This window comes from Gallinula chloropus (genome assembly GCF_964237585.1).
Source record: "Gallinula chloropus genome assembly, chromosome: 16".
Classification (NCBI taxonomy): domain Eukaryota; kingdom Metazoa; phylum Chordata; class Aves; order Gruiformes; family Rallidae; genus Gallinula; species Gallinula chloropus.
The window spans coordinates 932767-953422 of record NC_140101.1 but is presented as its reverse complement, the minus strand read 5'-3'; the positions used below and the strand labels follow the sequence as shown (position 1 = coordinate 953422).

Below are 20656 nucleotides of genomic sequence, written 5' to 3'. Positions count from 1 at the left end.
GGTGTGTGTGGCTCGTTACCCCCCGGGAGCTGGGGCAGGGGATAGTCGGGGTCCAGGTAATTCCCCCAAGTCTCCTGCTTCTCTGACACCCTGCAGCACCATCCCCGGGGAAGCCTCTTCATCTCCATCCTCGGTCCCTCCTGCTCAGGGTCGAGCCATGTCCCCAACTCCACAGAGTCCCTGTTGCCCTGGGACCCCAGACCCTGGCCTGGGGGTCCCCTGTGGGTGGGCACAGCCCCTGCTCCCCCTGGCTCTGAGCTGGGCCCCTGCCTCTGGCCGGGATGGCTGCAAGCCATCATCTCCCCTGTCCCCATGGGAACCACTTCATCTCATAGGGTTTGTTTTCACCTGAACGGTGACATTTTGTGTGACATTTTCTACCTCCACTGCCTCCTCCTGCCTGCCCCTGCCTGCCCCTGCCCCCCCCCAGGAGTGGGGCTGTCCCAGGCTCCGGGTTTGAATGTGTCCCTGGTCCTGCCCGGATCCGTGGCGTGCCCCTGCCTGAAGGGCTGTGCTGAATGTACCCTGTGCCCCCCAGGGCCAGGTGTGTCCCAGGGGTGTGTGTGGGGTGTGTGTGTGTGTGTGTGTGTGTGTGTGTGTGTGTGTGTGTGTGCAGGGTGCTGGCAGGGGTTTGCAGGGCAGGGGAGCTGCCGGATCCCATGGCCATGCACCACCCCAGCCCCCCAACCCCGCACCCCTGGTCCCTGTGCCTTCCCCACTCCCCTCGTGCCCCCTGCAATGGCCATGCAGGGTCCTGGCCTCCAGCTGCTCCACGCCACGGTGTCAAGCCCTGTCCTGGGCTGGGGACCGTGGGCTGCCCCACTGTCCAGTCGTGCCACGAGGCACTGAGGCACCCCATGAGGCACCCCACGAGGCACCCCACAAGGCACCCCACAAGGCACCCCACGAGGCAGCTGGTGTGGGAGAGCTGCCCCTGGTAACGGCTCTGGCTGCCCCCGACCAGGACAGGGCGCAGGGTCCCCGGGGGACGGTGCGGGTGCCCAGCCCGGGTGCCCAGCCCCGTGGCACGGCCGGGGTGGGCGGGTGGGTGGTGTTGGTGGCATCACGTTGTGGTTTTTTTTCCCCATTTCTCTGTAGCTGGAAGGCCGGGGTGACAGCAGGCTGGGGCGGGCCGTCGCTATGGTCACTGGTGCTAACTGGTGCTAACTGGAAGCCTCGGAAACCCTTTAGGAGTAGGGTGCAGAGCATGGCTGGGGCTGGGCAGTGGGCCGGGCCTCCCCTCTCCGACCCCGCAGCCCTCCCTCACGGCCGGTAACCGGCAGCCCCCGGCGGTGGGTGCTGAGCCGTGGCTCGGGGGGTGGGGGCTCTTTTCCTCAGGGAAGGTCGGGGGCAGCGGCCGGGGGACCCGGGCTGGAGCCGGGGCTCCCCCCAGACGGCATCGGGCGGGGTCGCCGCAGCCCCCGCGGCGGCGGTTCCGAACCGGGTCCCGCTCCCGGAGCCGGGAAGCCACCAGGGATGGGCCGCACGGGGACCGGGGCGGCTTTTCGGCTCCCCCTTAGCTCCATCCTCCATCCCCTCTCCTCGGCATCCCCCCCCAAGGGCAGAGAGGAGCCCCGGGCGGGGCGACCTGCACCCCCCCCCTTCCATGCCCATCACCCCCGGGCTTTGCGTGGGGACCCCGGGTCGCGCCGGCGGGGCAGGGGGACACTTTTCTATGCACTCAAGCCACGGTACCCCCGGCCCCGCGCCGCTCGGGGCGGGGATTGCGGCGGAGGCAGGCGGCCCCGAGCCTCTGCCCCGCGCAGTGCCGCCCGGCCCGGGGCGGGGGGTGGCACGGGACCCCCACGGGACCCCCTCCCAGCCCCGGGGCTCGGCCGCATCCCCGCCGTCCCCCGAAGCCAAACCCAGCGCCCCGGTGCCGACCCCCGGGGCTGGGAGGGGCTGGGACCTGGGGCGCTGTGGGACGGTTGAGGGGGGGGGGGGGGGCGGCTCCAGGGGGCCTGGTCACCGGGGGGTGTCACCCCCGGAGGTGGCGGCGGGGCCGCCCCGGCTTCAGGGAGTGAGGGAAGAGATGGGCCGGGGCCGGTCGTTGCCGCCGGGGGCTGCTGGGGGCGGGGGGGGGGGGGCTGCGTCCCGGTGGGTCTCGGTCACGTCTCCGGCCCCGCACGGCCCCGGGGCCCGGCGGCCGCTGTCACGTACTGTAAATACTCTGTGTGCCACCTTCTCCCCCGGGACCCTCGGCGCGGGGGGGCACGCGGGGGGCCGGGGTCCCTACCAAGACTTTTTTGTATACCACAAACTTTTTGTATATTTTTAATTTTGCTGCAACATGAGATATTAAATTCATTTCAATAAGCCCCGTGGGGGAGAACCCGTCCTTGCCAGCACCTCCAGCTCATGCCCTGGGCTCCACAGCCGGGCAGGATGCTGCCCCTGCACCCCTGGGGCGCTCAGACCCGCTGCTGTGGGGAGCAGGGGGGCTGCCGAGGTGCTGCCCGGCTGGTGACGGTGGCCCTGGGTGGTGCTGGCCTGGCTGTGGCAGCCGGCAGGGAAGGGGTGTGCGGGCAGGATGCAGCTTGCTGGGGAGGAAGCCGCTGGACACAGCCCTGTCGCCAGTGCTGCTGGGCCAAACTCCTCCCTGCCAGAGGCCCCGATCCCCAGCTGACTCCCAGATCCATGGGGGGGCTCAGGCCCCGTGGGTGGCTGTGGGGACAGGGTGCTGGGTGCAGCTGCATGAGCTCCTGTCGGTGCTGTTCCTTGAGCCAGGGCCCCATGAAGGCCAGGCAGGATGGGGCAGCAAGGACCAGGAGCCCCCAGTGCTGTTGCAGGAGGATGGGGCTGATGTGGGGGTCACAGGGCAGCAGAACCATCCCCAGGTCCAGGGGGGAGCCCCGTGGCAATGAGGGAGGGGCAGGTGCTGCTCTTCAGACAGGTGCTGCTCGCACTCCCAGCCCCAGTGCCTGCTCTGGTCCCATCCCAGCCTACTTCAGTCCATGCCTCTTCCTAAATCCTATCCCAATCCCTGCCCTAGTTCCAGGCCACCCCCAGTCCCAGTCCAAGCCCCTGTTCCAGTCCCATCTCAGCCTACTTCAGACCCTGCTTCCGACCAAGCACCAGCCCAGCTCCAGTCCTAATTGCGGCTGTAGTCCCAGTCCCAGTCCCATTCCCAGTCCTGTTCCAGTCCCAGCACCAGCACCAAGCCCAGCCCAATCCCAGTACCAGGCCCAGCCCAATCCCAGCACCAGGCCCAGCCCAGCCCAGCTGAGCCCAGCCCAGCCCAGCCCAGTCCCAGCACCCCCCAGGAGGGGCAGGAACTCACATCCCAGCCATCCTGGTGGAGTTTCCGACACAGGAAAACGCAGCGGCGCCGAGCGGGGCGGTGGGGGCGGCCATGCTGAGAGGCACCGCCACGGCCTCCCCATGGACTGCGAGGCCAAGAAGGGCAAGAAGGTGCGTGGCCCTGGGGTTGGTGTCCTGGGGGGCTGGCAGGAGGGCGGGGGGAGGCGAGGCACTGGGATGGGGGGACTCACACTTCCCTTCCCCCACGGTGGCAGGGTGTGGAGAGACGGGGTCCTCACCTGCCCCCCCCAAACCACCCACACGGTGTGAATCTGGGCTCAGTGAGCAGAGAGGTGCACAGCCCCTCTGGGCTGGGGGTGGGTGCCAGGGTTGGGTGCCTGGTGCTGATAAACCCCCGTGCCCCTTCTCCCTGCCAGGGCTTTGTGTCGCCCATCAAGCGGCTGGTGTTCCCCAAGGCAGCGCGGAGGCCAGCGGTGCGCAGCAGCGTCTACCGGCGGCCGCTGCACTCGGTGCCCCTCTACCCCCCCGACTACCTGATCGACCCCCAGATCCTGCTGCATGACTACGTGGAGAAGGAGGTGAAAGTAAGGGGGTGGGGGTTCCCCAGGGGTCCCTCAGGGCCCTGCCTGTGCACAGTGGAGGGGACGAGGGTCCCCACCTGTGGTAGCCAGGAGGGTCCTGCTCCCCCTCCTGGGTGAGGTAGGCTGGGGATGCAGGAAGGATGCTCCCATTGCAGGGTGTCCTGGCAGCCCAGGGGTCCTGCTCCCCCTCCTGGGTGAGGTAGGCTGGGGATGCAGGAAGGACGCTCCCGTTGCAGGGTGTCCTGGCAGCCCAGGGGGATGCATCCTACCCCTGGGGATGTGGGTGCTCTGGGGGAGGCTCTGAGCTGGGGAGGATGTGTAGCCCCAGTGCCCTGGCTCCAGCCCCCCCCCCCAAACTGCCCTGGGTTTTGTGTGTGTGTGTCCCCAAGTTTTTAGGCCACCTGACATGGGTGACAGCCTCTCTGAACCCCTCCAGCCGGGATGAGGTGCTGCAGCTGCTGGACACAGCCCGGGTAAGAGGGATCCCAGCATCCTTAGTGTGCCTCCCCCAGCACTGCCCAGAGGGTGGGTGCCAGGTGCCCCACACCACAGGGTGCCCACACCCCTGGCACTTGTTCTGCCCCTGCAGCAGCTGAAGGAGTTGCCCCTGCAGACGACGCCAGAGCAGGACAGCATCCTCAGCCTCTCCGCACGCTGCCTCCTGCTCACCTGGCGGGACAACGAGGAGCTGATCCTGCGCATCCCCACCCACGAGATCGCTGCCGCATCCTACCTGCGCGATGATGCCCTGCACCTCCTCATCCTCAAAACCGGTGCGGGCGTCTGGCTGGGGCCACTGGCCATGGCACAGCCAGCCCTGAGTCCTCAGTGTCCCCAGGACACGGGGGAGCCAGAACCTGGGGGGTGATGGGGAGGTGCCGGATCAGGCCAGGGCAGCAGCACGAGCCGAGCCCAAAAACCCGAACTGAACCCCCGGCTGGGTGGGGATTTGCTTCCCCAGGGCTGGAGGGGGGCACGCCGCAGGCTCCCCACCATCCCTGCTCTGTAGGGCTCCCCACTGCCCCGGCAGGCAGGTCCCAGCTGCGCTCCCAGCCCCGGTTGCCTCTAATAGCAGGAGGAGTGGAGGCTGGAAGCGACCCCCGCCCTTTCCCCGCACATGGAGCCCGGAGGGGCGCAGGGGCTCCGGAGCTTTGATCAGCAGACCCGGGCTCAGCTGCCAGCCGCAGGCAGGGTCCTCGGGGAGGGGGCTGAGCCAGGCCGAGCTCCAGCCTGCAGACGGAGCGGTCCCCTAATCCCCTGCCCTGCTGCCCCTAATCCTCCCGCCTCTCTGCCCCAATCCCCCTGCCCAGTCCCACTGTCCCCAGCTCACTGGGGCTCCCTCCCGCCCCCCGTCCCTCCATCCCTCTGCATCCCTCCCAGCCCGTGGGAGGGGGCAGCGAGGGCAGGGCCTGGGGAGCCGAGCAGGGTGGACAGCGCAGCCCCCCCCGCCCCCTCCCCGCCCTGACGTCCGATCTCTCCTCGCTGCCCCAGGCCTGGGAGTGGACCCGGTCCCCGCCGGAGCGCACCCCGAGGCGGCCCCGGCCGGTGTTCCCGAGGCGTTCCCCGCCGAGAAGCGGCCGGGGGGCTCGTGGCCGGAGGGGGGTCGGATGGGGGGCGCGATGGAGCGGCGGCACACCATCTGCAGCCTGGACTGGCGGGCGGCGCGGGGCGGGCAGGAGGGGCGGCAGGGCGGCAGCCTGGAGCGGCGGCGGGGCGGCAGCTGGGAGCGGCGGCAGCGCGGGCGGCCCTCGGGCAGCTGGGAGCGGCGGCGGCCCTGCGGCGGCAGCTGGGAGCGGCGGCGGCCCGGCACCGCCGGCGGCAGCTGGGAGCGCGGCACCGGCTTTGGCAGCTGGGAGCGGCGGCACGCCGGCAGCAACCCCCTGGACCCGCAGGAGCCCTGCCCCGACGCCTACTCCAACCTCATCATCCTCGCCGTGCCCAACAGGGTGAGTGGTCCTGGCCGCCGGCACACGGGTCCCCACCGGCACCCACCCGCCCGGCACCCACCCTCCCTCCCTCTCTCCCTCCCGCTGCAGGATGCCGCCGAGGAGTCCTGTGCGCTCATCTGCCAGGTCTTCCAGATCATCTACGGGGACCAGAGCATCGAGTGCGTGGACCGCGCTGGGTACCACTACACCTCCACGCCCACGCGGCCCTGGCTCTCCAGCAGGAGTGAGTGGCTGGGGACGGGCAGGGGGATGCCGAGCAGGGCGGCACTGGGATGATGGGCAAGGCTGTGCGGGCACTGCAGGTTCCGTGGCAGAGCTTTGGCTGCACGCTCAGACCTTGGCTTTCCCTCCCCAGGCGAGAGCTGCCGCACAGACGGGACGTACGGCTACGATGCCGACTTCAGCTGCTGCAGCTCCTTGTGAGTCTGGCTGCCCTCAAAGATGCCCCTGCCTGGGCTGGGTGCCTGTCCTGGCTGCAGGGATGCCCCAGCACTGCCCAGCAGTGGGTGCTGTGCAGCAGGAGGTGGCAGCCGGGCACACGATGGGTGTTTGTGATACGCTGACCCCCTGTTCTGCAGTAGCAACGGCTCCCATGAGACCTTCGAAGCATATTACAGTGGTGCCTCCTCGCCCTCCTTCCACCGGTCCCACCACAGCCTGGCCACTGCCTGCAGTGGCAGCGACCAGAGCGGCGTGGGGCTGGAGCAGCTGCAGGACTACATGGTGACGGTACGGGCACGGGGATGGGTGATGGGTGATGGGCTCTGCTCCGTGCCAGTGGCTGGGGAGGGAGGGCTGTGGGCAGACCTGAGCTCCCTGCACCAGGAAGAAACCGGCAGGTTGTGGAGTGGGGAAGCTGGAGCTGTGCACTGCCAGTGTCCCCAGCTTCAACCTGTCCCTGTGTCCCCACAGCTGCGCAACAAGCTGTCACCTCAGGAGATCCAGCAGTTTGCCCTCCTGCTCCGCGAGTACCGCCTGGGCATGCCCGTGCAGGAGTACTGTGGGGAGCTGCTGCGCCTCTACGGCGACCGCAGGAAATTCCTCCTCCTGGGTGAGTGTCTGGGGTCCTTCTGCAGCCACCCTGTGTCACCCTAGGGATGTCTGTGCATCCCTTGGGGATGGGGTGCTGGATGTGCTCCATGGGGTGTTGGGATCTTACTGCTGTGGGCTATGGGATGGCACCAGACCCCTTGCAAGCAGCCGGTGGGGCTGGCTGGCCCCGTGTGCCAGGCAGGGTCACCCCTTGGTTCATGGTGCCCGCGGCAGGAATGAGGCCCTTCATCCCTGACCAAGACATCGGGTACTTTGAGACCTTCCTGGAGAGCATTGGCATCCGGGAGGGGGGGATCCTCACCGACAGCTTCGGCCGCATCAAGCGCAGCATGAGCAACACGTCGGCCTCCGCGGTGCGCAGCTACGACAGCTGGTCCCTGCGCTCCGAGTCCGAGTCCTTCAACCGCATCATCACCGACATCACCCATGACATTGAGGCGCTGGCACGGGACGAGGAGGAGGAGGAGGAGGAGGAAGACAACTACCTGTGAGGGAGTGTGGAAACTCAGTGGGTGCTCCCCGCTCACCCACACAGTGTTACACTTCCGAACCTGGATGAGTTGGGTGCACAGCTCTGCCCCAGGGATGAGGGGTGTAGTCCCCTACTTTGTCACAGCAGGAGGGGACAGGGGTTCTGCACCACTCTGGCAGCTCTCAGCAGGGGTGACAGAATCACAGGGCAGCTGTGGAGGTGGGAGACCAGCCTCCCTTCCCTCCTCCCCTCCTTTCCCCCCACCTTCCCCCCGCCAACAACACCATGTGCTGTTATTTCTGCAGACTGCAATAAAATGCCAGGGCTGTGAGTGGAGCAGGTTGTTGCCTAGGGAAAGGCCATGGGGTGGAGATGCTGCTGTGGTGAGGGGCAAGTAGGGGTAGGGGGGCTGCTCACAGTCCTGCCAGGCACTGTGCCACTGTTCACCCTGGTGCCATGGAGTTGGGGAGCTCCTGACCACGCTGGGCTGGCTCAGAGGGATGCTCCTGGCAGTGTGGGACTCTGTGGAGCTCAGAACAATGTAAGAGGTCAGTGAGGGTGTGCTGGGATGAGGGGCTGGTGGCCACAGCTGACCCACTGCTGCCTGGGTGCACCCCAGTGAAGCATCTGCCTTCCAACACAGTGGGAGCAGCAGAGAAGACTGTTCCTGCCAGGAAAGCACTCCAGAGCCCCCCCAGCCCCGGGGATGCGCTGCGCAGGGACTGCCAGCTCAGTGTGCCCTGTCTTGCTGCCGAGCATCCCGCTGAGAGGGCAGGGCAGGGGGCGGCACGGGGGGAGGCTGAGCCGCAGACCCTGCCGCAGGCAGCCCCTGTCCCTGTGAGGGACGTTCCTGCGACACTCGGCCGCTGCGGGACTGCGGCTGTTTCAGCAGAGGAAGTTCCTGCCCTGGGAGCCGGTTTCCTGCAGCCCTCCTGCCCCCGAGGGACGGGCCCTGCTCCCCCCGGCTGGTCCCTGCCCGTGTCCTGGGTGGGGGCTGTGGGATGGTGCCGCAGCCCCAGGCTGCTGGGGGGGCAGGGGCACCCTGGGGCACCCTGGGGCTGCCAGAACACGGGTATTTTTTTCTTTTAAAATTTACTTATGCAAATCCTGAAGCAGGTGACGTGCTTGTCACCCTGTCACTTCCTCTGAGGCTCCTGAGCCAGAGCAGGGGCTGGGCTGGCCCTCACCACAATGGTCAGTGTCACGCTAGAACCACAGGCACCGTGGGTGCTGCTGGTCCTGTCCCCAACTTCAGGGCTGCTCTGGGTGACCCAGAGCAAAGGCTGACGTGCTGGTGGGCTGGGGAGGGGTCTGGGGATGACTTTTGGCACTGGTACAGCAGCGCCAGGAGAGACACAGCAAAGCCCATGAACCAGCCCCCCCATCCTGGCCTTTCCAAGATGTGCTGTGCAGCATAGATGCCATGCCCTGCACCCCCTGTGCCCTGCACCCCCATGTCCTGCACCCCCCCCACGTCCTGCACCCCCATGCCCTGCACCCCCATGCCCTGCACCCCCCGTGCCCTGCAACCCCTGTGCCCTGCACCCCCATGCCCTGCACCCCCCGTGCCCTGCACCCGCCATGTCCTGTACCCCCCATGCCCTGCACCCCCTGTGCCCTGCACCCCCCGTGCCCTGCACCCCCTATGTCCTGCACCCCCCATGTCCTGCACCCCCCATGCCCTGCACCCCCATGCCCTGCACCCCATCACGGGGCAGCACTCAGGGGGTTCTCCTTTCCTCCTCCCTGGGGATGGAGCCCCAGGCTCACACCGTGACCGGCCTGTGCTTGCCGGTGTCCCCCACTGCCAGCCCTGCAGCAGGCGAGGGAAAAGCCTGGGTGCTGCTTTAGGGTGCTGGGCCCCAAATGCCCCGGGCTCCCGGGGCCACGGCTGGGCAGGGGGCTGTGGCACTCATCGGGAGGATGTGAACTGGACCCCGATGGCAGCGGGGTCCCGCGGGCAGCACGGATGCTCTGGGAACCTGGTTCCGCTGCCTTCTGCCCGTCAGGGTCCCGCTTGGACCGGGAGGGTCCCGTTTGGTGTGTGAGGGGGGTCGGGAGTCCTGCGGTCCCGGGACAGCGCCGGGAGGCGGGGCCTTACCGGGGGGGGGCGGGTCCTTCCCGGGGCAGGCGGGGCGGCGGGAGCGCAAACGGGCAGAGCACGGCAGCGGCGGCTGCCCCGGCCACGGGACGGGGAGCAGGACCGAGACCGGGACCGGGACCAGGACCGGGGCCAGGGCCGGGACCGGGGCCGGGACCGGGGCCAGGGCCAGGGCCAGGGCCAGGGCCAGGACCAGGACCAGGACCGGGACCGGGACGGGAACCGGAACCGGGACCAGGACCGGGACCAGGACCAGGGCCGGGACCAGGACCGGGACGGGAACCGGAACCGGGACCGGGACCAGGACCAGGACCAGGACCAGGACCAGGACCAGGACCAGGACCAGGACCGGGACGTGTCCCGGGACCTTGGGGAAGGTGAGAGCCGAGCCGAGTCGTGTCCGGAGCCCCGCGGGCGGCGGGGCCGGGCGGGGGGAGCCCGTTGGTCCGTCCCGGTCCCGGCCCAGCCGCCACAGCCTCGGCTCGTCTGCCCGGGTCCGGCCCGGCCCGGCCCGGCCTCTCTCGGTGCGGTGCCACCTGGGGGCCCCAGGGAGGTGATGCCCGGGGGTAGTGGGGAGGTGATGCCGGGGTGTCCCGGGGCAGTTCTGGGGCGGTGGGCTCTGCCCACTCCTGCCCTGCCAGCGAAGGCGTGGGGCGGCGAGGGCACAGGACCGCGGGCAGCCCCGGTCCGGAGTGATCAGCTCACCCCATCCCACCTGGTCCACTGCCTGGTCCCCAGGCTGGGACAGCCACAGGGGCTGCAGGACACAGCTCTGCGGGGTGGGACACACCAGGCACGGCTGCTCCGACAGCATTCCCTGTGCCAGCAGGAGCTGGGGCACAGCCCACGGCCACCCAGCCACTGAGTGTGGCAGTGAGCTGGGATGCTGGGGGGCTGTGGGTGAGCTGGGATGCTGGGGGGCTAGGGGTGAGCTGGGATGCTGGGGGTGAGCTGGGATGCTGGGGGGCTGTGGGTGAGCTGGGATGCTGGGGGGCTAGGGGTGAGCTGGGATGCTGGGGGTGAGCTGGGATGCTGGGGGGCTGTGGGTGAGCTGGGATGCTGAGGTGCTGGGGGATGCTTGGATCCTGCTGAGGGGATTGTGCTCAAAACGGCCAAATCCTCCCAGCCGGTGTGGGACCAGCACAGCCAGTACCTCCTGCAGTGCCAGCAGGGACTGTGGCAGGTACTTCCCACCTGGTGCTTTGTGGGGTGGCCAGGGGGGATCCAGTGCTGGGCTTTGCCAGTGGCCAGTCCTGAGCCTGAGCCCAGAGCATCTCCAGTGAGGGGGACGTGCTGGCTGGGGCTGCTGCTGCTGCTCCTGCTCTGTCCTGGGGAGTGGGGCTGGCTCAGGCATTGGTGTGCTAGGAAGGATGAGGAGTGACCACGGGGTGGCTGGCTGGGAGGTGGCAGCAGTGTCCCTCAGGGGCCACGGGAGTGCTGCTGGTGCTCCCCCAGGGAGGCTGGCAGTGCCATGCACGTCCACTGCAAGGCTGAGGCCAGCACTGAGCCCTGAGCTTCCTTTCCTGTCATGGCCAGCACCTTCTCCTTTCTCTGGGCTGAGGTCTCCCCCGGACAAAGGAAGTGTCACTGCGGGGGGGTTTCCCCACGCTCACCACTTCTTGCAGCACACTTTGCTGCTGGTGCTTCTTGGGGACCTGGAGAAAGTCGAGCTTTTGCTGGTGTGGTGGCTGCTGGAGGCAGAGAGCAGCAGAGCAGCCAGGGAGCACTGACCCTTGGCAGTGTGGCACCCAGAGTGTCCTGAGGGATGGGGTGGCCCCAGGCACCAGGAGTCCTGACCTGTAGGTCAGCCCCTGTGTGACAGGGTCCTGCTTTGCAGAGAGGCTCTTTCTTGCATTCCCAGCTGGGAAAGGCTTTTTGGGGAAGGGCTGTGAAGCTGCTCCATGGCAGCTGCCGTCACCTGCCCAGAATTCACCTCCTGTGACTTCTCCTTTCTCTGCACCAGAAGGTTCCTTTCCTCCTCGCACCTCACTGGGTGCCTGTTGCCCCGTGGCCACCAACAACCTCAGCTCCCCCAGGGAAGCAGAACCCTCTGCCCGTGGCTCTGTGGCCCGTGGGCTCCCCGTGCCGTGTGCCGGGCTCTGCCACGCCGGTGGGAGCTGCTGGGAGTGGGGCTGGAGTGGGGCTTTCACCCCTGTCGCAAGAGCTTCACTTCCCCTCCCCTGGCTGCAGGATGGGTTGCGTGAAGTCGAAGGAAGCTGCTGTCCAAGAGAAGGTGACAAAAACCAACCCCAGCCCCAGCCTGCAGCAGGGTCACTACGTGAGGGACCCCACGGCCACCAACAAAAGGGTGAGTCAGAACTGGGGGCGGGGGGCTGAGCCACTGGGGGGGGGGGGCTGAGCAATTGTGGGGGTTCCAGCCCCTCTCCTTGTCGGGGTGCCAGCACTGAGAAGGGGGTCAGCTGTGTGTGCTGGCAGTGCCTGTGACCCAGGGGAGGGGGCTGGGCTGTGGGATGGGAGTTCAGCCTGTGCTGCAGCAGACCACAGTGTGAACCTGATGGGAATCAGGGGCTGTGGGAAGAGGGGAGAAGAATGAAGGTGTTGGGAGGGGACAGGGATGCTGATGCTGGGTGGCTTGGTGTGTCAGGTGGTGCCAGTGCTGCTGCTTGGGTGCTCTCCTGCCATTGATGCTGGGGGCTGGCACTGCAGAGGGGCCAAGACCCCCGTGGGGTGTGAGTCTCTTCCCCCTGGGACGTGACTCTCTGGTTTTGTCCACTTTCCAGAACAGTAATGTCCCCAGCATGGCCGTGTCCCCATCTGAGGATGGTAGGTACAGGGAGGGCTGCACGAGGTGGCAGCGTGTGGGGAGACTGTGCCTGGGTCCTCTCCTGCGGCTGGGTCCTCCCCAGTCTGGGCTGAATGCTGCTGGTCCCAGTGGGACTGGAGCTCTGGGCCTCCTCAAAGGCCAGATGTGGCCACGGCCACGATGAAGAAGGCAGCGCTGGGCACTGCAGGGGTGTCCTGGCTGCACAGGGCAGGGGTGGCCACCCCAGCGTGGGGAGGGCTGCCCAGGGAGCTCCCTCACCGCAGGCTCCAGGGACAACGTGGTGCTGGCACTCTACGACTACGAGGCGATGCATGCTGGGGACCTGAGCTTCCACAAAGGGGAGCGGCTGAAGGTGCTGGAGGAGTAAGTGCCCCCTCACCCTGGGGTCTCCTGGGGGCTCGTGTGGCACTGCTGGGTGGGCTTTCCCTGGCCTTTGCCCAGTGCCACAGGCCAACCCAGCACCGTCTCTGTTGCAGGATGGGGGAGTGGTGGCGAGCACGGTCCCTGGCAACAGGGTGTGAAGGCTTCATCCCCAGCAACTACGTTGCCCGAGCCGACTCTCTGGAGACAGAGGAGTGAGTCCAGCCCTCGGGGGCACGTCCCAGCCCTGCACAGTCCCGTGCTCCCCCCGCAGCTGTCCCCAGCCCTGCCCCGCTCCAGCCTCCCCTCTCCCAGTCCCAGCAGCATTCCCGGGGTCGTTTCTTTCTGCTCCAGGTGGTTTTTCAAGGGGATCAGCCGGAAGGATGCGGAGCGGCAGCTCCTCGGCCCTGGGAATATCATTGGCTCTTTCATGATCCGGGACAGCGAGACGACCAAAGGTCTGGGGGGTCCCTGCTGCAGGGGGGGAGCAGCTCCCTCGCTCGCTGCAGAGGAGCTCAGGGGATGCACCCCCATGCTGGGGGCTCTGCTTTGCCACGGGGCAGGGACTGGGGGTCTCATGCTCCCGCTCTGAGTGTCCCTGCAGGAGCCCATGGCACTGCCACACGTCTGAGCCCCACGGTGGGGACAGGGTAGTGACAAGCCCCTCTGGGGCTGGTTTTGGTAGGTGGGATGCAGGTGCAGCTGGGACTGGGACTGGAGAAGGGGTGGGGACAGCACGGTGGGGACGGGTGCTGCCGTGGTGGCCCTGCCAGGCAATGGCACCGTGTGTGCCAGGAGCGGGGGATGGCTGGGCACAGCGGGGCCGTGTCCCCAGGCCGGGGCTGGCAGCTCACCCCTCCCCACACAGGCTGCTACTCGCTGTCGGTGCGGGACGGGGACGACCTGCACGGCGGCACCGTGAAGCATTACAAGATCCGGACGCTGGACAGCGGCGGCTTCTACATCTCCCCGCGCAACAACTTCAACACGCTGCAGGAGCTGGTCCAGCACTACAAGGGTGAGACCCGGGGTGCCCGGGCCCCCTGCCCCAAAGGGGGGTTGGTCCCTGAGCCCAGCAGCCTCTGGGCAGCCGGGGAGTGCAGAGCCCAAGGGGATCCTGCCCATCGAGGCCTGGCCCCTGTGGTGGGTTCAGCTGTGACACGCAGCAACGCCTGTACCTTCCCCTAGCGTGGTGTCCAGCTGTCTGTCTGCCACAGCAGTGGGTGTCCGTGCCCCCAGACACCCGAAATGCTCAGGACTTCCCCTCCCTGGGCAGGCTGGTGTCCTGGCTGTGCCACCACAGTCCAGTAATGGGTGCTGCTGGTGGGACTGGGATGCAATGGCTGGTGTTTGAGGTGTCCTTAGTGTTTGCAGTGGGACATGTGGTGCCAGGACATGTCTTGTGGCCACAGAGGCTGCTGTGGACTCTGCCTCAAAGCAAAATGCAGCTGGTGAGAGATGCTGATGGATGGCTCTCTGCATTCCTCTGCAGGGCAAAGCGATGGGCTGTGCCAGAAGCTCACCTACCCTTGCTACGTGCCCAAACCACAGAAGCCATGGGAGAAAGATGCCTGGGAGATCCCTCGGGAGTCACTGAAGCTGGAGAAGAAGTTGGGAGCCGGGCAGTTTGGAGAAGTGTGGATGGGTGAGAGCAGGGGGAAGGCAGCTGGGAGGAATGGTGGAGGAGGAAGGCTAAGGATGGGAGAGGAGGTGGTGGGATGATGGGGTGGAAGAGGCAGGAAGGGAGTGACCTGCAGGAGAGGAGCGTGGGGAAGAGGAGGTGGCCTTAATGCAGGGACTGCTCTGCGCTGGGTGGGGGGGATTCAGCCCTTGTGCAGCAGCTCCATCTCCAGGAGTGGGTGCTTTGGGTCCAAAATCCCGTGCTCCCAGCGCCTGGGCACAGGTCAGGCTGACAACGGTCTGTTGTGCCCCCTGCAGCCACCTACAACAAGCACACCAAGGTGGCGGTGAAGACCATGAAGCCGGGCAGCATGTCCGTGGAGGCCTTTCTGGAGGAGGCCAACCTGATGAAGACCCTGCAGCACGACAAGCTGGTGAAGCTGCACGCGGTTGTCACCAGGGAGGAGCCCATCTTCATCATCACCGAGTTCATGGAGAAAGGTGCTGCCCACACCCTTGCGGGGTCACTACAGGCCTGGCCGGGCCGTGGTACCCGTGTGCCCCAGGGATGATGCAGGATCAGCCTCTTCTGCATCTCTGGGGGCAGCTGGGGGCTCTGGACCAGCTGCTGGGGCACTGGGAGGGGAGCTGGCTCCTGTCGCTGCGTGTCAGCGCTCTGGGGCAGGGTGCTGGGCAGGGGGTGCAGTGACAGCCCTGGGAGAGGGAGGGATGGTGATGGGGAGAAGATGAGGAATGCTCCACAAGATGGGAAGGAGCCTGCAGTGGGGCTTGCTCCTCTACTAAACCCATGGGAGTGGGGAGGGGGGTCAGAGGTTTTTTCCTGGTGGAGTTCCTCAGTCATGCTCAGCTCCCAAGCTGCCCACAGGACCTGTGCCACCCTGAGGGTGTGTGCAGGTCCTGGCTGAGCCACCAGCCCCAGCACCCTTCCCTGTCTGCAGGGAGCTTGCTGGATTTCCTCAAGAGCAACGAGGGGAACAAGCAGCCGCTCCCGAAGCTGATCGACTTCTCTGCCCAGGTGAGGAGGGAGCAGCCCTTCCCCAGCTCCCCACTCCCCCTTGTACCCAAGAAAGGTGAGCGAGGGGATGGAGGAGCCCAAGAGCTTACCTGGGACGTGTGGCAGTGCCAACCAGAAGCCAGGTTTGAACAGGCAGACACGGGGGTGCAGGGAAGGACCCTCTGAGGTTTCCCTGCAGCGCTGCCCTCCCTCCCACCCCGTGGGTAACCAGCTGCCTGCCCACCAGCCCTGTCCAGCTGCCCGTGCTGGAGCAGGTGTGTGGGAAAGGAGAAGTGGTGGCTTCCTCCCTGCCAGCCCATTACCTACTGCAGGAAGCCGCTGGCCTGTGCTCCGAGCTGCATGGAGCCCGGAGCTGGTTTTGGCTGGGCTGCTCCTTCCAAGGAGCCAGGGCATCTTCTAAGGCTGCTGTGGTATCTCTGCCCCATAAGATGCAGCCCACGGTGCTGCTGTTCCTTGTGGAAGCCATGGGTGAGGGTTGGAGCTTGTTTTCACTGCTCACACTTGCACTGTCCCTTCCCCAGGCCCAGCAGGAGCTGGTCAGCACGGCCCATCCGAGCCCCCAGCTCCTCGGGCAGCAGCCATGGCAAAGCTCTACCGTTGCTGCCCACTGCTGCTGCTGTGGTACTTACCTGGGAGCAACAGGCTCTGTGTGACACAGCCTCAGCTGCACACTTTGTGAGAGCCCCCCAAACCCTGTGCAGCCACACAGCCACCCTGTGCCACCCCAGCACCAGCTGCAGGACCCCAGGGCTGCATCCTGCACCCCCCTTTGTGGCTGGACCCTGTGCCAGGACCCACCCAGGGCAGTGGGAGCTCTAGGCTCCAGTACACTCAGTGGGAACCCCACAGCCCTCCCAGTTCACAGCGCCTGGGAGCTGGAGCTGGGCAGAGTTTCTAGAAGGGAGCGTCACACGTTGTGTGACCCCACAGTCTGTGGGTCATTAGAGTCATCGACCAGCCCAGGGGCTGTCAGGGGCTGTGGGAGGGCAGCTGGCAAGACAGGAGGAGGCAGGGCAAATCATTTGGGGAATGTTTTCAGGAGCTGATGCTGAGTGTGCTGGTGCAGCCCTAGCTTTGCGTGTGCAACCCTTTGGGCAGCCACTCTTCTCCCTTCAGCATGACCCTTGATGCTCGCTGAATCCAAGGACCCCTTGAGCTAAGCTTGGTACCTCCATGAAGTAATTCCTAGAGGTACCAGTGCAACAGGGAAGCCAGGAAAGGAGCACAGACCCCAAGGACTTCCACCAGGTCACTGGCCACTGGAGCGGCTGTGCCAGGGTCTGCTGCTCAGCTGTGCCCTCCTGCACACCATCTGTTCCCAGCAAGCTGGCTCTTGCAAAAACCTCCCTGCTCGGCTCTGTCGCTCAGAGAGGCGGCTTTCAGCAGCTCTGAGAGGGCTGGAGCGCTTTCATGTGCAGGCAGCAGGCGTTGTGGGCAGGCAGGCAGCGAGCCTGGCACCCAGGCTTGTGCTGGGGCTGAGTCACTGCGAGCACAACCCTGCCTGTGGTCATGGAAAGAACCTTTCCGCTCTTGCAGTGCTTGTTTACTTCTGTATTTTGTGTGGAGAGCTCTGTGAGCACCGGCACCTTACCCTGGCCTGGCTTGTGGGGCTGTGACCGGGGCGGGGGGAGCGTCCCCTCTGGCTGGTCGGGTCCCTTCAGCTCAGGGCTGCTCGTAGCATCCAGCATGGGGTAATGTGGCACAAATCTGGGAGCTGGTGGTGCACAGACCAGCTCATCTCGGCCACTGGGTGCAGAGACCTCAGAGGATGGAGCTGGGGGGGGGTTTCCTCAGGGGTGGTCACAGGCATCCTGCTTGCAGGGAGAACTGACACATCCCAGGCATCTCCCCAGCCTCCTCAGGAGACACCTCACCGCGCTGTTCTGTGCCCACCAAGGAAGCTGTGATGCTGGCTGACCCTCACTGTGATTAAAGGCCATTTGTTGCTCCCTTAGTGGAGAGAGAGGATAGTTTGCTCCCTGCCTCTCCCAAGCAGTCGGTGATGTATCTGGAGGCCGGTCTCCAAGCAGAGAATGAGCGGCTGTGGGTGAAGCAGTTGCACCCTGCCCTGTGGACAACCACAGACACTTGCTGTGAGCACAGCAGCTCCTCAGATGCCAGTTCTCACTGCTTTTCTCACACTGGGGCTTAAATGGGTCACGTTGAGGCTGGTCACCCAAGCCCTGACCTCTTCTGCAAGGGCTGCCCTGTGTGGGGAGCGGTTCCCACGCAGGAGAGCCGCTCACACCTGCTGCAGCTCACCCCCCTCTCACCCCCTTTCACCCCCTCACCCCCAGAAGTGTTTAACCTCTTCCCATTCCCAGCAGTGGCCGCGCTGAGGGGGCTGGGTTCTCTCCACCAGCCACTTTGCATCTGTCTCTCTCCCCTTTTCACAGATTGCAGAAGGAATGGCTTATATTGAGAAGAGGAACTACATCCACAGAGACCTGAGGGCTGCCAACATTCTGGTGTCGGCGGTGCTGGTGTGCAAGATCGCAGACTTTGGGCTGGCCAGAGTCATTGAAGACAACGAGTACACGGCCAGGGAAGGTGGGGGAGCTGCTGGGGGTGCCTGGCCACTTGCTCAGATGATGAAGGGCTGTGGGATATCTTAAAGCCTCTTATCAACGTTGTAACCTTGGTGGCAGGGACCCTCAGAGGGATGTGATGCATAAACGGCCAGATGAGGGAACCTCCTCTCATTTGCATTGCTTCACATCTTCCTCTTCTGCTTGTTTCCTTCTTGTTCCCCATATTTCACCACCAGATTCTCAGCATTTACATTAGAGCTCATGTTTCATAGAATCAGAATCCCAGCCTGGGCTGGGTTGGGAGGGACCCCAAGGGTCACAGAGCTCCAACCCCCTGCCACAGGCAGGGACAACAACCTCCAGCCTGGAGCTACACAAGGTTGCCCAGGGCCCCATCCAACCTGGCCTTGAACACCCCCAGGGATGGGGCACCCACCCCCTCTCTGGGCAGCCTGTTCCAGCCCCTCACCACTCTCTCTGTAAAGATCTTCCCCCTAATATCCAATTTAACCCTTCCTTCCTTTCCTACTGGATCTCTTTGTCCAGGTGCCAAGTTTCCCATTAAATGGACGGCGCCAGAAGCCATCAGCTACGGATCCTTCACCATCAAGTCAGACGTCTGGTCCTTTGGGATCCTCCTGACTGAGATCATCACCTATGGGCGCGTCCCATACCCAGGTAGTCAGGATCTCTTAAAAACCTGGTTTCTCTGTTTCTAAAATAGAAGATCATGTTTTTAAGGTGAAAGGATGACAGACTCGCCCCAGGCTGCGCTGCACAGCCCTGGGAGGATGGCTGTTGTACACCACAGATCCCTGGCTCACAGGGCTGAGTCACCACACTGATGTGTGGGTTCTCTGCATCCTGCAGATAACACACGTTTAAGTACCACATGAGCTCATGGCTGATAGCTGGGGCAGGTGTTTTTAGGAAGCAATCTGTAAGGCATCATCATTAGGGACCACCCTGTATTTTACAGTCATTGCTGCTTTGGTACCTTTTCTCCATGGGAAATTACATGTACAGGAAAAGTACCATGAAGGACCTGGGGTGGGATAGAGGGCAGTTCTGGGGGACCAGTTCTGCCTTCACACTAACTTACTGTTATTGGAGGGAATGGCTCGTTAAAGACTCAGCAAATTGAGAAGTGTAACCTTTATTTTTTTTGAAATTTATACAAAACTATTCTCAGCAACTTGGCTGTTGTTTCCCTGACCAGGAGAAGGAGTTCCCCCTTCCCAACCCCTCTAACCTGTCTTTGTCCTTCCTAGTGAAGAAAACTACCCAATGGGTGGGTAGTTTGGGGCTTGGGGTTGGGTTTGGGGTGGCTTTTTGCCTTTTCAAGAAATCAGTGATAAGCCATGAAACACCCCCCTGTCCTGCCCTGTTCCTTCAGGGATGTCGAGCATGGAGGTGATCAGAGCCCTGGAGCAGGGGTACCGGATGCCCCGCACAGAGAACTGCCCCGAGGAGCTGTATGACATTATGATGAGATGCTGGAAGACCAACCCGGAGGATCGCCCCACCTTTGAGTACACACAGAGCATTCTGGAGGATTTCTTCACTGCAACAGAGAGCCAGTACCAACAGCAGCCCTAACAGAGGGGCTCGGTGATGCCAGCGGGTGCCCCGCGCCATGCCTGCCACGTCAGTGGCAAAGACCACATTGCCCCCTTGCTTTCCTCACCCTGTCCCACTCGTGCTCTGCCTGCACGTGCCTTCCTCTGCCAGCCTGGCCCAGAACCACATCCCTCCTGGTGTTCCTGGGCTGGAAGCAGGGCCCAGGAGGAAGCCACACTCAGGCCAGCCCTCTGCGGCTGTGGGACGGAGGAGAAGAGACACAGGGCTGTCCTTTGTGCCTTTCCCATGTGCCAGGGTGCCTGTGAGGCAGCAGGGCCGGGGAGCGCTGCCTGGCTGGCAGCTCCCCGTGCCGGCAGCTCCCCGGCAGAAGGGGCCTGGCCTGTGCCAGCTACAGAGCAAAAACCAGTGACTGGGGGTGTGTTTTTTTTTAATTCTTCTGAGATCTTATCGTGCTGTTTTGCAGAAGTAGGTGTTTGGGCTGAGAGGCCCTTGAAGACAGGCTGTTGTGTTCTGGTTGTGCTGTGCAGCACCCACACCCCCTGGCCCTTGCATGTTGGGGAAGCCCCAGTGGATTCCCAGCCGGACACACTGTGATGCAGCATGTCTGCTCATCCTGGGGTTTGCCTGGGAGCTCTGCAGACCCATATGCCTCCCCCTTGCCTTCCCGGGTTTCCTTCCGAAGGCTTTTTCACGGCACCCCCCCCCTCTGCAGAGCGCAGCTGGGGCGAGGGGGGGGTGTGTGGGGCTGGGTACGGACAGACACTGCCGGCCATTCACAGACCCCTTCCTGGACAGCTCCCCGCAGCTTCGAGGGCAAGGAGCCCCGGGCAAGGAGCCCTCTCCCTGCCGTGCCAGAGCCGCGCTGCTCCCCTGCCAGGCAGGATGCTGGGGCAGCTGAACTCTCAGCACCGAGCCGGCCCTTCTTCGCATCGTTGTTTATTTTCAGCACTTAACGACGGGTTGTTTGGGGGAAAGGAGGAAGTAGCAGCCTTTTCCAGGCTGCCCTGTACCCCTTGCAGCAGAGGACTGGCCCTGCCACTGCATCTCCCTCAGGCAGAGGCGGCCGCCGCTGCCTCCCTGCTGGGACCCCCGCTTGGGAAGTGCCTTTTGTAGCCAGTAAAGTATTTATACGTCTTCTGGGGTGGTTTTTGAGGGGTTTTTCCTCACGCTCCCCAGCCTGGGGGGAATGGGGGTGGTTGCAGGGGGGCGGTGCAGGGCTGGGAACCCGCAGAGCCCCTCGGAGCGGGCCCGGGGACCGGAGGGACCGGAGCGGGTCGGGCCGTTCCAGCGCCCCCCCCCCTCCGCCCCAGCGCCCGCACTCAATAT

General features: G+C 65.0%; 2 protein-coding genes across 2 annotated transcripts; both read left to right on the top strand.

Moving 5' to 3' along the window:
- Window positions 1-3381: 3381 nt before the first annotated feature.
- On the top strand, window positions 3382-7605 carry CCM2L (CCM2 like scaffold protein; the record flags this gene model as incomplete). Its single annotated transcript, XM_084271595.1, has 10 exons — window positions 3382-3411; window positions 3678-3845; window positions 4232-4315; window positions 4432-4615; window positions 5334-5788; window positions 5879-6014; window positions 6147-6210; window positions 6370-6520; window positions 6704-6842; window positions 7058-7605. 10 exons carry the CDS (start codon window positions 3382-3384, stop codon window positions 7333-7335), a joined length of 1689 nt encoding a protein of 562 aa, XP_084127721.1. The 3' UTR covers window positions 7336-7605.
- A 4003-nt stretch (window positions 7606-11608) lies between these two features.
- On the top strand, window positions 11609-20523 carry HCK (HCK proto-oncogene, Src family tyrosine kinase; the record flags this gene model as incomplete). Its single annotated transcript, XM_084271384.1, has 12 exons — window positions 11609-11725; window positions 12159-12201; window positions 12466-12565; window positions 12679-12777; window positions 12917-13020; window positions 13431-13580; window positions 14055-14207; window positions 14501-14683; window positions 15142-15218; window positions 17615-17768; window positions 18296-18427; window positions 19146-20523. The coding sequence occupies 12 exons, from the start codon at window positions 11609-11611 to the stop codon at window positions 19346-19348; spliced, it is 1515 nt and encodes a 504-aa protein (XP_084127510.1). The 3' UTR covers window positions 19349-20523.
- Window positions 20524-20656: the final 133 nt, after the last annotated feature.